This window comes from Penaeus monodon, chromosome 6 (genome assembly GCF_015228065.2).
Source record: "Penaeus monodon isolate SGIC_2016 chromosome 6, NSTDA_Pmon_1, whole genome shotgun sequence".
Taxonomy (NCBI): Eukaryota; Metazoa; Arthropoda; class Malacostraca; order Decapoda; family Penaeidae; genus Penaeus; species Penaeus monodon.
Window position 1 is genome coordinate 17,125,594 of NC_051391.1, and position 15,000 is coordinate 17,140,593.

Here is a 15,000-nt window from a genome sequence, read left to right on the forward strand (position 1 = left end):
CTTTGCCAAGGCAGTCGTTTCTTCCTCATGGTTACAGTTTGTCTTGGCACCTTTGTTGTGTACACACACACACACACACACACACACACACACACACACACACACACACACACACACACACACACACACACACACACACACACACACACACACACACACACACACACACACACACACACACACACACACACACACATATGCATGGACAGAGGCTCCGTGTTTACTCTTATTTCAATTGCAGTAAATGTCAGTTATCGGCATCCAATTCACAGGATACTATATTTACCAAATATGAAAAGATGGGATAGATATGGCATACTCTACTCCACTTTTAAAGATAAACTTCTGTTCATGCAAAGACCTTTGCCTTCTCCTCCTCTTCTTCCTCCCCCCTCCTTCCCCCTCCTATTCCTCTCCCCTCCTCCTCCTTCCTTCTCCTATTCCTCTTTCCTCCATTCCCTTCCCTCTCCCTCTTCTTCTCCATCTCCCTTGCCCTATCCCTCTCTTTCTCCCTCCTAATTTCTTATAAACAGAAATACTGAATACTAAGTATTTGTGATATCTTTATCCTTTTTTCAGGTATGGTATTTAAAAGGGCAAGCAATGGAGTCTGCTCCACCCCTAAATTTGTCCACCACAGTCAAAGTGGTGGAACTAAAGGCCATAGTGCCAGATTTAGAAACCCAAGATTACACAGTGGAAGGTGAATTGGTAGAAGAGATAAGTGGCAATGTTGAAGATGAAGGGCACTCTCTGGCCATGGCCTCAGGAATGGAGGACCAAGAGGAGGTGGGCCATATTGAAGAGACCAAGGAGAATCTGCTCAATGATTCCAAGGAAATAACAACAAAGGAAGAGCCACCCATCATTGAAAAGGAATACAAGTGCTCAGAATGTTCTTTTACTTTCTCACGGGCTAGTCAGCTACGTGCCCATGAAAGAACCCACTATGAGGAGCAGGTGAGTGTGTAGAGGAAGTATATGTGTAAAGCAGAGGAAGTATATATGTCATGATAAAGAGATTACAGTGCAGCTGGAGATCATAAGTGATGTGGAAAAGAGTGATGATTAAATGGAGGGTTGAAATATTTCATAGTACCTGTACCTGTCCTATCATGCAGTGCTTTATCTTTAGGTTTATATTTTGTATGTAAGGGACCTCATATAACAATATGTTAAGAGTAATGTCAAAGCCGTTTTAAATTTTCAGAATAATGTAACTATGTGGTAAGAATCCATTATTGAAATAGTTACAAGGAAAATAGAGATAATGTATAGTTGGAAAACCTTTCCCAAGTTTTATATATATATATATATATATATATATATATATATATATATATATATATATATATATATATATTTTTTTTTTTTTTTTTTTATTTTTATTTTTTTATCTCTGTCTCTTTTAGTATTTTATGTATAATTTAGAATTCAGCTCATTCTCTTTTCTTTACTTTACAGGCATATGAATGTGATCAATGTGATGAAGTCTTTGTACGTATTGGCTTATTGATGAGTCATCGTAGGGGACATCACCGTCAAAATTTATCTTGCTCAGATTGTGATGCAAAGTTCACTAACTATAATAGTTATAGGGTTCATTTACGAAGCCACAAAGGAGAGAGGCCTCATAAATGTTTAGATTGTAATATGTCCTTTGTGCAACAATGCCATTTGCATATTCACCGGAGAGTACACACAGGGGAGAAACCATTTATGTGTGAAATTTGTCACCAAGGATTTAAGCAAATGTCTCACTTGACAACACATATGAGAATCCACACTCAAGATAAGCCTTATGTATGTACACTATGCAATGCCTCTTTCTCTCAGACCAGTAGTTTAAAACGGCACAAAAGAAGACACACAGGAGAGAAACCTTTTAAATGTGACATATGCAGTGCACTCTTTGTTGAGAGAAGGAATCTAATAAGACATCAATTAACACACTCTGGGGAAAAACCATACAAATGTGAATTATGCCCTGCATCTTTTACACAGATGATTGATTTGAAGCGTCATCAGATGTCACATTCAGGTCTGAAGCCTTTTAAGTGTGATATATGTGAAGCAGCATTTAGTCGCAAGAACAATCTCCAGTGGCACAAACTGACCCATGAAGGAGATACCCCATACAGATGCGAGAAATGCAATGCTGGTTTTAGTCTCCAAAGGGACATGAAGGCTCACATGAGAACACATACTGGATCTAAACCATTTAGTTGTGATAAGTGTGAGTCAACTTTCTCTCAGTTTAGTACACTTAAACGCCACAGACAAAGCCACACAGGAGAAAGACATTTTGTGTGCTCAAAGTGTAATGGAGCCTTTAAGGACAAAAGTGCTTTGAAAAGACATCAGCTTAGACATGACGGAGTGAGACCTTTTGCTTGTCAGAAATGTGACTCCACTTTTATGGAGTACCGGAATCTGAAAAGACACAAAGTAACAGTTCATGGTGAAGAGCGATTTGAAGGTGGTGATAATGTGATGGAACCCAAAGAAAGTGAGAACATTCAGAACATTCCACCTCTCAAGAAAAGGATTGGAAAGCATGACAGTGATGAAACACTGAATGAAATGTATGATTCAAACTATGCATCAGCCTCTGTTGTACAGCCACAAGAAACAGGTCATCAGCAACAGCAGCATGTCAATCAAGTTGTCTCATTGCCACCATTGACACCTCTTCCACAAAGTCAGCCTCAGGTACATACAACAACTACCTTACCTTCCCACACACAAACTCCTATGGTTAATGAGATTGTTACTATTCCTGCCCAAGCTCCAGGGCAAATGCCAACGCTGATGCTCACTCAGCATGGTCAACCCCCTCGACCAGGGAGACCAGCTAATAACTGTCAGAATTATCAGTCACATGTGCTAACATACGTGGAAGGGAGTTTTGGTCAATGGCATTCATGGTGCTTTTGTGAGACTCCCAACATTCCTAATGGCCCTCAGAATATCATTGATGGCACAACATCAACAACTGTAGCAAGTCACCCTCCTGCTTCTACTGCTTTATCTGCAGCACCATTACCCCAACATCAGCAAGTAACATACACAGAACTCCAGCAACCACAAACACAACAAAACCAAGATGCTGTAGGTGTTCAAGAGGTGACACAAACAGAGTATCATCAAACTCCACAGTATCACACTAACTATCCGCAACCAATCCATCATTATGAAGAAAGCCATCACCAAGACCCACTAGACCAAATAAGCCACCATCAACAACACCATCAACCATCTCATCACCAGCAGCTTCATCAATCACATTCTCACCAGGAGGACGGTAAGATAAGTTCTGAACCTCAGGTATTTGCAATACCAGGCATTCAGCAAGAGCAACAAGAACAACAACAACAGCAGCAGCAGCACAGCAGCAACACCCACAGCCACATCAACAACAACAGCAGCAGCAACAACCACAACAACAAGACCAGCAGCAGCAAGAATCCCAACATCACCAAGAACATCAGCAACAGCAGCATCACCAACATCACCACCACCACCAAGAGCCACAGCAACTGCACCCACAGCCGGATCAACACCAAGACTTATCAGAACCTCAGGCTGATCCTCAAGTGACCTTCCAGTACAGTTTAACAGTGAATAATCCAGCTACTGGGGATATCCAGATCCAAAGTGAAGCATTTCCAGCCAACCCTCCTGACACGCCTCCTATCAAGAAGAGGCGTCTTGCTAAAACTCACCAGGAGCCTCATGAAGCTCGGATATATACTTGCACTTCTTGCCCAAAACAATTTACTAGAATAAATCACTTGATTATTCACCAGAGAAGGCATACAGGAGAAAAACCATACCAGTGTGGTGTGTGTTTACAGTCATTTACACACAAAAATAGTCTTACAATTCATATGAGAGGTCATACCGGGGAGAGACCATATAAATGTGCAACGTGTGGATCATCATTCACCCAGAAGAGCAATTTGCGTGTACATAATCGAACACATACTGGTGAAAAGCCTTTCAAATGTGACATGTGCGATGTTTCGTTCAGTCAGGGTAGTCATTTGACTGCTCACAAACGAATTCATAATAATGAACGGCCATATGCATGTGACAGCTGCCAACAAATGTTTACACAGCGTAGTGCTCTGAAACGGCACATAATGACACATACAGGTGACAAACCACACAAGTGTGATGAGTGTAGTGCCAAATTTTCACAGAAAGATGATTTAAGAAGACACTTAAAGGTTCATACTGGAGAAAAGCCAATCATGTGCTCATACAAGCATTGCAATATGAATTTCACAGATAGAACAGGTTTGACAAGACACATAAAATCAGTACATTGTGACAAACCAGAGTTACCAGGAGATGGAAAGAAAAAGAAAAGAAAGAAATCAGGATCAAAATCATCCCCATGCCCAAGTAATAGTCCAAAATCTGTGAAAGGAGGTAAAGCTAAGGCCTCAACTGTAGAACCAACTAGGACAAGTAGACGTCTGCGAGAAGCAGCTGAAAAGAAAAAGGTGAAACCAGAGCATGCTGATTTTATTATGGGTGATTTTATAGATGTGGATGTAGCAATTAATGATGCAAAACCAGCAGCTCAGCAGAAATCACCAAAGAAGATAGCTGATAAGTCTCAGGAAACTAAACAAACTGAAAAGGCAAGAATGGAGTCTTGGTGCTTTTGTGAGGTACCTCATGGCCCAGATGAACCTCATAATCATGCTGGAGTTGAAACTAAAACTATGAATGATTTAACTGCCAATATTGTTAATAATGATAAGGGATGTCCATCGAAGATAAATGAGAGTGATACTAACACAGATCTAGTTGCAAGTGCTCATGCCACTGGTGCAACTTCCCTACTTCAGTTATCAATGGAACATGTAGCTCATGGTTCAATTCCTCCTAGTACTATTAGTGAGGGCCTGCAAGAAGCCACTGGTGCTGTGACCATTGATGCTTCATCTTTAGTAGTTCCTCAGATGGAAGGAGGACCACAAAATGTAGTTGGGCCCGCCAGTCAACCAGGAGTTGCTTCAGTCACCCAAGCTTCTCCGTCAGTTGGGCAGAGCGTAATGGGTGGCCATGTGGTTACTGCCATAAGCCAGCATGGTGCCCAAGGAAGTGGGCGATTAGTCAGTCAGCCAATGATTAGTGGGCAAGTTGTCACTGCTGGTCAACTGGTTGGCACTAGTCAGTTGATGACACCAGAAGGTACAATCTACATTGAGGCCAGTGAAATGTTAAGCAATGGAGCAGTTGTGATAAACCCTGGCCAAGGCACCTATATCAGCTATGATCAGATTACAATTGGAGCAGATGGTCAGGTAAGAATAATGTAGATATTGTTTGTAATAAGAATCATAATATTACTGAGTATACAACAATAAACATTTTAACATCCATTTTCCCCAGCAATCAGAGTTTGGACAAGTCCTTTGCTTGTTCTCCATTTCCTTTAGTCTTGAGCATCATTGGAGCAAAGGCTGTTTAGCCTGCATGGCCTTCCTCCTATGACTAGGTCCCCCAAAATCACATGCCCGTTGTTGTTGTTGGGGGGAAGACTAGGAGATGGAGACTGAGGCCCAGTGTTGGAGATCTCCCCTATTTTGGGCCACAGCCCTTGGCTAAACCAGTTTTGCAGTCTTTTCTTCTTCCCAATTGCTTTTCCTTCTCTTCTCCAACCCCTTTTGTCCACTTCCTAATGATGTGAGAACCGTGTTGAAATGATAAAAAGCTGGCTCAGGGTCAGTCCTGAATGGCCTCAGGAAGCCATGGGCATGGCATTTCCCCCTTTAGTTATCTAGCCTTTACCCTGAGGGGTGAACCAAATTTTTACCCCCACATACTCCAGACTTGTCATGGCCAATAATGATTTTGTGCCCATGTTAGGGTCATGGAGGGTTGCTTTTTTTTATCAACTAGCCCCACTGACCTTAATGGAACTGCTTTTATCTCCCCATTTTATCTGGTCAGACTGTGAAAATGACCTACTTGCCTGCCTCATTGACTATGATGCAATGTCAGTACAGTGCTACACTATTCCTCCTAGAGGCCACCAAAAATTTTACACCAATATTGCCAAAATTACATTCTGTAGACATGACCTTCCCCATGAAGTATGTATTGACCATATCAGACCCTCCCCTGTCAATGTTAGAAATGGCATTTTGGCCACCCTGCCCAGGACTGTTGCACCATAGTCCACTGCGCGCTATGTACCAGAACAGGCCATGTTCATTCATACTGCCCTGCACAATCACATAAGTGTGCGAGTTGTGGTTCCCATAATGTATTTATAGGGGCTGCTCTCCCTACAAGTTTTAGTCTGAGGTAGCAGTCCTCTGATTCAAACTTGGCCTCACTTTATGCAAAGTCAGGCAGGAAGTATGCTGACCGTGTATTTCTCTTGCTCCCTACTCAAGTACTTACCTTTGCTCTTCCCTTTCCCCTTCTCCCAAGATGTTTCTGCATCTCCCCCAGTATATCTTCCTCCTACTCCTTATGTTCCTGCTTCTACACCCTCCCTCTCCTAGTCAATTTTTTCTTTCTTTCTCCATTTTAAACTTAGGACACTCCAGTCTCTACCACTTCCCCAGTGCCTACTCCTCCCCTTTCTCATTCTACCCATCGCATTAGACAGTCTAAACATTCCACCCCATCTTCTACTGTATCCTCTCCTACACCTACCTCTTCTTCTCATCCTCAGGTGTTATCCCCTCTTTTCCAATCATGACCCCCCAAAAAAAACATGCTCTCCCTCACCCATCTTCTCAATCTCCTATTCCATTCTCCTCCTAATGGTCCTCTTTTACCCCCTTCCTCCCAATACACCCCATCCCCCTGCTCCATTTACACCAGCCTTCCTTCCTTCCTTGTTATCGCTTCCCCTCCCTCATGGATACACATGCAACTCCCTTTTGCCACAATCATGCCCTTCTCTGGATCCTCCCCCACCTGACATTCCAAATGAAACTCCTCTCTGATCCATTTTCTCATTTCCCAATTCTTCCCCTTCAACTTCTCCAACACCCATTTTTTCCTTATTACTCATTGTTTGTTCTTTATAACTTCTACACTGAAATTCTCAGACCTGTATCTTTCTTTGGATCCATTTGCCCTTTTACTAATCCCTGTCGTGCCCCATTTTCATATTATCTTTATCCTTTTCAATACCATACTATCTTAAACTGCTGTATGACTTGAAATATAGTACATATAATCCTTTAACCCTTTTAACTCTTTACCCTTCTCACTATTATATTCTTTTATAGTGTTATTGACCTTTGATGTCTATCACATTTATATGCTTTTATCCATTAACCATTAACATATTTCTAGTTCTACCTCATCCTCTTGCTCTTCTGTCCTCCTCCATTATTTGCCCTTCCCTCTGTTTTTCACAGGTTCACATCACTATGTGCCACATTGAAGTACATCTACTCTTTTAACATTAACATTACCTCATCATGCATATTTACCCTATTCCTTGAATTTTTGGGAAAATAGTTTTTATTACAGATAAATTTATAATCCTAGAAGTGTGATTCTGATACTTTACACATTTTTTCTGTCTTTCTTTCTTACATTAAGAAACCATTAGTGTAATATATACAGCAGTTTAGGCTCTCATTTGCAGTCTTCCTCATGATTTTTTGTGAGGGTTTATATGAAACTCTAAATATTGACCTTTTTTTTATTACCTGTGTTTGTATGTGTATGCATGTGTGATATGTAGTGCTCTCAGGATGTAGATGGAGTTCATACATGGTTAAAATAATGATTACTAGTGAATATGGATATTAATTTGTTTTTTGACATGGATTAATTTCTTGCAACATTCTGTAAAACAGTAGGATGATGTTTGCTCATTATTTTTATCTTTATTTTTATCTTGCCATTCTTGTTACTCTTAAAGCATAATTTTTATCATGACTAAATTAAAAATTACTATTACTTCCATCATTTAAAAGTAAAATTAAAAACAAAATCCAATTTGTTTCAGGTTCTAAGTGTCCCAGTAGGTGGCTCCACCGGAGAAACACTAATGATCCAACCTGCTGCAGGCTCTGATGTCACTTCAGGCACAGGCACTATTACCTATACGACAACACAGCTAACAGAGCCTAATGCTGCCCAACCCATCCAGTACACAACTCTAAGTAATGATGTTATTAATCTCTTGTCACATGTGGACTCAAGTAAAGAAAGTACTAGTTCAGATCTGACAACAGAAAAGGCAGTAACAGTTGTTGCCAAACCCTTAGATTGTTCGGTATGTGCTAAATCCTTTGCACAAAAGCGTACCTTATGGTCTCATATGTTGGAAGCTCATCCAGATTTACATTGTTGTTCAGAATGTTGTGCAGCATTTACCTCGCCTGAATATCTTAATCAGCATAAGGTCCAACACCAGAAACTGCATGTGTGTTCAAGATGTGGAATGGCATTCACAAACAAATCATCACTAAACAGACATAGACAGCAGATGCATACAGGAGCTGCTGCTGCAGTAGAAGATAAAGTGTTTGGTTGTGGATCATGTGATGCCAGGTTCCACCAACAATGTGACTTGCGAAGACATGTGCTAGGACACACTGGTGAAAAGCCTTACAGATGCAAACACTGTGATGCTGGATTCACCAGAACATCAAGCCTTAATAAACATATGAGAATCCATACTGGAGAGAAGCCTTATACATGTGAAGTGTGTGACCAGTCCTTCTCTTATAGGTATCAGTTTAACAGACATAAGATCACTCACAGACAGGATGACCAAAGGAGTAATTTTTCTGTTTCATATGAATTTCAGGAGTAATTTATTGTATATCAAATAATGTGCATCAGCAAGAATTAGCTCAGTTAATTGTTGAATTGCTGATACTTAATAGGTAACCAAAGGAGTAAGAGTATTATGGGGATTTATATATACCAAACAGTAATTAGGATTAATGAAAATTATATGAGTGGGAATCCCTTGTATTCATTCAGAATTAGGAAGATCATGTCCCTGACAAGTCATGCATCCAGTCTGAAAATACATCTTTCAGATATGCCATTTAACAGTAGAGGTACCATTGGTACTGTGGCCCACCATAGGGTAGAGAGAACTATCATTACCAGGTTATTTTATTCATCTTTTCATTTTATCACTTTGTGCAATTTGTATGTGACACTTTCCTTTGCCTGGATTTTTTGTTCATTTTAGGAAGTAACTATTGTGTGCCCATTTCAAATTCAGATTGTGTAGCCATACTGTGAAGTAGATGCAAGCAATTTATGTTTCATAGAGATTATTTTTAGTGTATTTTGTTTACTGTATTACCTATATTTTATTGATCTATTCTCTTGTATATTATAATTTGTAATGAAAATTGTATATTGTACAAACTATTAATTGTAAATGTAAAATGTTAATATAGTGAAGAGTATTAACCAAATGTAAGGTTACTTAGTAACCATTGAGAGTAGGCTGTATTTAAAGATGGTTTTCCTTTTTATAAAGACATCACTAGATAGTGTATGGATAATCTTTGTGCATAAACAAATTAAAATGAAAGTCAGCTGAAAGTTTATTTTATCCTTTATAGTGTTGTCATATAGGATTTATGCAGTGGCATGGATTAGAGATTCATATCCACTCATTACCTTCTTTGAAAGTAGGTAAACTAGTGACTTGCTTAGCTGGATGTTAACTCAGGTTATTGTAATTCAGTTGGATGATGTGCTTTAGCAGTCAATTCTTGATAGTTGCTGTAAGTAACTGCTTAAGGATATTATATAATATGTAAAACCATTTACCAACTAAACATATTGACAAACAATGAATATAATTACTATATATATTACTTGCTCAGGAGATATTAATATATGAATAAAAACTTTTTTTCTCTCATTACTTGAATGACAAACCCAACATCCCAAATAAAACAAGAAAAAGAGTAAAGGAACATTAATAATCATATAATTACATATGGCAGTCTGCAACAAGGTTAAATATTGAAATTCATTAATTATTTTAACTGAAATAAGGTATTTTTACATGATTACTATGACCAAAATTTGGAAAAAAGTGAAACATGGACTAAACTTCCATTTTTTTTTACTCTGATTAGATGCATGTTTGATTGTAAATCAAGAAAAGTACATTTTTTTTTTCTGAAATTAAGACTTACATTGTTCTTTTCCCATTATATGGCAATTACTTATGATATTGTCCTGACAAAAAATATCTAGGAGGAGCAGCAGTACAAACAAACTGGAGAGAGAAAAATGTTAAACATTTGAACTAGAACCCAATGGTGTATTACAGAATACATAATCAAATATAAAATGTTACAGCATTCTGATGCACTATTTATTAATATATATATGTATTATTCAACATAATGGCCAAAAATTCATACTGGAATACTGCTATTATTGTACATGATTATTTGTCTTTTCTTATCACCAGTACTATAAATCTCATAAAAAGGAAATAAGCAAAAACTATAGATTCTATACAACTATCACCTTCAGTTGTGATTCATATGATTCACCTGTTGATCTTAATAAGGAGGAAGACAGAAGAATGTAGTGTGTCAAATTCAACAAACTGAAAATTAAGCCAAAAAAAAAAGAAAAAAAAAGGAAAAGAAAAAAAGAAAAGAAACAAAGAAAAAATGCATCTATTTCCAATTAAACTCATAATTCACAATAAAGGTTAAAGAAACGATAACTTAACCTGCTGGTTGTATTCCTCTTCACAAGAAATATTAACAAATATTTTTACAAAATGCTTCCCTATTAAAGTAAGGCCTAGGGAGAGCACGAGTGGCAACTTATTCTATCTGGGTGATATTAATGCTTCTGGCATTTAGCACACCAATGGCAGAACTCATGAGCAGCTGAGGTAATGAGTAGAGAGCGCCAGAAGCTCGGACAGAATACATAGAGGAAACCCATAATTTTTTCAAGTTAAAATTATTTTGCTGGTAAATTTCTTACACACCTTAGTCTTTGTTTTGAATGGATATCCTTTCTCCTTAGTCATTATCATTACACGGCAAGCCATCAAACCTGCTGTTTTATGACATTAATCACAATGTACTTACCCTCAACACTTTTTTTTCTAACCTCATCTAGATATCTGCAGGTGCTCAGAGAAATATAACTTTTTGTATGTGTTCTGAATCTTCAAGAAAGTTTTAAGAGCAAATGTTGCACTGCATGCCTCAAGCAACATTCCATGCATAAAGGACAGATGTGGGGGGAGGGGGGGAAACTAGCTCTAACAGAAACTTAATAATGAACATGAATTCTCAGATTCACTCATAAGTGTGCTGCTAATGTGCTGTAAAAGCTTCAGACAGGACAAGAATACTTTATTAGGAAACTGCTGGTAGTTTTTAAGAAAAACTGCTCTCCATAAAATCTTACCAACATAAGCAAAAAATATAGCAGTCCCACATTTAATAACTTATTTCCAATTTAAAGGATGAAACTTTCAAGAAACTTTTATACAAATATCAAATGACAGCAAAACATTATGAAAATTGAGCAAGTAATACTATACAAATCTTGTTTCTCACAGAGAAGCCTTTTGCTGCAATTTTCTTTACTCAGAGGGCAAGCCAGCTGCTACGCCATACATGTGTGTAAAGCAAAAGATAGAATACATAGTTATATGATGTCACTGCCTTCACAAACCTGAGTCTTGTATTTGTCTGATCTTTTCTATGTCATAATGGATATCACCTATGAAGACTATGATGTATGGCTGAAATTACCTCACAAGATGCAACTTAAATCCTTTTCTTTCAAAAAATTATTAAGGTTAATCCAGACTAAAAAGTCATAAATGGGGAACACAAACAGTAGAAAATATTGTTTGATGGAATCCCTGTAAATAGTTCAGATAAAACTTTCCCACTATCACTGGACAGTGCACTACCAGCTGATACCAGTGTCATGTCAATAGCATAGGACAAGGTAATTAAAACTCAAATTCTTTTTACCTCTTAATAGTAACATATTGAATCTGCATGAAAGCGATCTCACACACATTATATACACAAAGGAGTGGCAGCATAGGTGTTTGAAGCATACAACCACATAACAGTTAGTGCTGGTCAGTTACCTGCACCAAACACAGGGTCTCCTAACATGTATGAACTCAGGTTTTGATATATGAAAATCTGTAATTGACTTTCTTTGGACAATTTCGAGATAACAAGCCACTGGAAATCAGCCCATAGCTTAGCTGTGCACTTAACAAGAGATTTCATATTCTAAATTAACTTATAATTTGTTAAAGAGAGGGTACAAGTATAACCTAATCCCAAGTCTGACTGAAGAGAAACTCTGCAGCGAGGTTCTCATTCTTCTCACAGGCAAAGTAAGCTTGGATTACCACATCTTCAGGAAAATTACCTAGAGCTTTCAGCTGAAAAGGAAAAATAATATGCTTAGTCTATATTCTTCATAAATTATAGTTATAATTATTGAAAAAGAATATTTCCAAGGAAAGTACAAACTATTTATGGTTTCAGTTATACAAGACAGCAAATCTTTCATTCACATAACCACTAGCTGTCAAATCATGCAACTCCTATAACCTATTACTTGTCTGACAATAATTTGAAATTAAATGCATTACGCAAAAGTTTCGAAGCTAAGTATTCGCAAAGTTCGCAACAAGAATGATTTCCATCAATAAAGACAAATAAAGGAATTAGAGTACTAATAAACTATCTAACAGCCAAATTTTCTAAACATTCTGCTTTGTGGAATCTCTCATTCTTCTTTATACACTTTAAAATAATTCTGAGTAAGTTCAATTTCTTTGATAAAGATTTACTCAACATTTATGACTACTATAATACAACCAAGTAAAATTCAGGGATCATACATAGAACTCTCATAAACATAAATGTAACAAGTTAAAACATTTTTCAACAAGACATTAACAGGCCCCTGCATGATGCACTGTGCAAGCATGGGGGATAGAACATGAGTTATCTTGCAAAATGCAAATCCATCCATTATCCATGCAAATTGATAAACTGCCTAATACAGTAGTTCTTTGCCCAAAGGCCCCAGGAAAATGTGTCCATTGCAGTATTGTTTTGTGAAATGTCTCTGCACATAGATGGTTCTGCAAATGCTTGGCCACAATGGAGTGACCTCACCTGATTTCATCTTTCCTTGAGTTTGTGGCAAAGATGTTTTTTTGTACTATAGCTATCAATATCAATGCTGTTTTTTTATTATAGACTATAATTATTATAGTGTATTGAAAATACTAACAGCAATATTAAATACCAGAAAATATTTTTGAATAATTGGCTCATTAGTGACTTAACATTTGTGGGGCCATCTTATACTCATAGTGCGCATAGCATGTATGTACATGCTACCCCTGGCAGCTTGGGGTTAACTTGGGTTGAATCAAACCCCAGGGATCAGTGAGTCACAGTCTCAAGGGATCTGCTGAGGTCACCTTCATTTGTCCCATTCATATGATTCGGGACGTGTGAAATTTGTTTTGTTGGTTTGTTCTTTGAACATACTGATTTTGCATGCAACTGATGGTTCACTTTGTGCACTAATAAATATATACCTATGTTTTGAATAAACATTTAATTTTTTCCCATTACAAAGGGTTCAGATGGGGTTCTGTACCTCCAATAAGTTTAAGAACCACTGACCTAGTATCTACCTTACACAAATATAAAGGGGAGAGATCAGGCAACTGGATAGTGAATTTACTGTTACTTGTTTGATTTTGAAGCAAATGGATACAGACAAGGTAAAGTGCCCGAGACCTGTGCCAGTAGTAAATAGGGAAACCACTGTTGAATATCCTACAGGCAACAAAGGATGCAATTTATATTTACCCTTTCAATGGCATCTCTATCCTGAGGGGAAACAAGGATTGCATTTTGTCCAGGAGCAGCTCGGCCACCACTGCCATCTCCACCTTGATTACCACTACCACCACCTGTGCTACCACCTGAAATGAAAGTGGGTGGTCTTTAAGTAGAGATTAATCCCTGTTGCATCATATGATAAGAATATTGTGTTTACAACAATTTTGATAAAAATATATTCTTCATGTTATGTAACTATTTTAGATAAATAAATCTTGAGCTCTTCACACTATATTTCATGTATTAATGGGTATAACATCATGAAAACATCCAGGAGTTTTTATGACCTGGCTAGTGATGAATCAGTAGTTGCTAACTTTAAAGCTACATTACAAATAATATTCTATTGATGTAAACCAGTTATACAAAACTATGGAATATCTTACTTCCAATGACAATAATATACATATTTTTACAAACAGATCACAAAAATATTGGAAAAGGAGAATGAGACAAATATAAGAAAAATATGAAAATATGTAGATGAGTATTAGCATCACCATGGTTAGGTTTAAGGTTATGTGTGAATGTATGAAGAAAAGGGAATATGGAATAGGAAGATAAATATAACAAGGAGAAGGATAATAAGAAATAAACATAAACAAGATATGAATAAAATAAAAGAGAGAATAAAAAAATAAGTCAAATAAAACCAAAGTACGTTGATAAGTGCATTTTGGAGTGTTTGTTTGAAGACCATTTACAAGCTGTCAAGATACTATAATCCATCAGTTATCCAAAACATTCATAATTCAGTGCCTAAGAACCACATCAAAGGAAAAACAAATGAACAACATTCACCAAAAGGTCTAGTGCTTTCAAAAGAGATTTGCATACCTCCAGAACTGCCACCTTCATTCAGCATACGCACAAAGGCCTCCTGGTTTTGCTGGATCACCTGAAGTAGCTGCGGATTTGTTTGGCCAATTTGCTGGATGAATGCATCCAGCAATGATGGATTGGACCTGGAAAATTATGTGTACTTATACATATTTCATTGGAAAAATCTAGATTCTTTGTGATGGGGCTTCTTCTTTCCGCTTATTACCACTTTATTTACTTCAGACACAACACATTTCTAACCATCCCGAAA

At 37.6% G+C, this 15,000-nt stretch overlaps 4 protein-coding genes across 6 annotated transcripts in view; 3 read left to right on the forward strand and 1 right to left on the reverse strand.

The window, feature by feature from the left end:
* Positions 1-9,564, forward strand: part of LOC119574288 (zinc finger protein 271-like) — a 13,862-nt gene extending 4,298 nt beyond the window's left edge. Inside the window, exons 2-4 of the mRNA XM_037921479.1 lie at positions 580-960; positions 1,465-5,321; positions 8,000-9,564. Coding sequence (XP_037777407.1) covers positions 604-960; positions 1,465-3,600 — 2,493 coding nt within the window. The 5' untranslated portion in view covers positions 580-603 and the 3' untranslated portion in view covers positions 3,601-5,321; positions 8,000-9,564. The remainder of the gene's footprint in view (positions 1-579; positions 961-1,464; positions 5,322-7,999) is intronic.
* On the forward strand, positions 3,891-5,511 carry LOC119573892 (zinc finger protein 76-like). Its single transcript, XM_037920997.1, has 2 exons — positions 3,891-5,321; positions 5,410-5,511. Exons 1-2 carry the CDS (start codon positions 3,891-3,893, stop codon positions 5,509-5,511), a joined length of 1,533 nt encoding a protein of 510 aa, XP_037776925.1.
* Positions 7,413-11,535, forward strand: LOC119573893 (zinc finger protein 724-like). Its single transcript, XM_037920998.1, has 4 exons — positions 7,413-7,427; positions 8,000-8,727; positions 8,986-9,094; positions 11,473-11,535. Exons 1-4 carry the CDS (start codon positions 7,413-7,415, stop codon positions 11,533-11,535), a joined length of 915 nt encoding a protein of 304 aa, XP_037776926.1.
* LOC119574289 (UV excision repair protein RAD23 homolog A-like) overlaps positions 10,716-15,000 on the reverse strand; it is a 21,825-nt gene continuing 17,540 nt past the window's right edge. For 2 of the 3 annotated variants that reach the window (XM_037921480.1, XM_037921481.1), the window contains exons 8-10: positions 14,745-14,872; positions 13,875-13,990; positions 10,716-12,421 (exon numbers count right to left, since the gene is read on the reverse strand). In XM_037921480.1, the coding sequence (XP_037777408.1) occupies positions 12,311-12,421; positions 13,875-13,990; positions 14,745-14,872 (355 nt within the window). In that variant the 3' untranslated portion in view covers positions 10,716-12,310. The remainder of the gene's footprint in view (positions 12,422-13,874; positions 13,991-14,744; positions 14,873-15,000) is intronic. The other variant, XM_037921483.1, reaches the window with a different exon arrangement.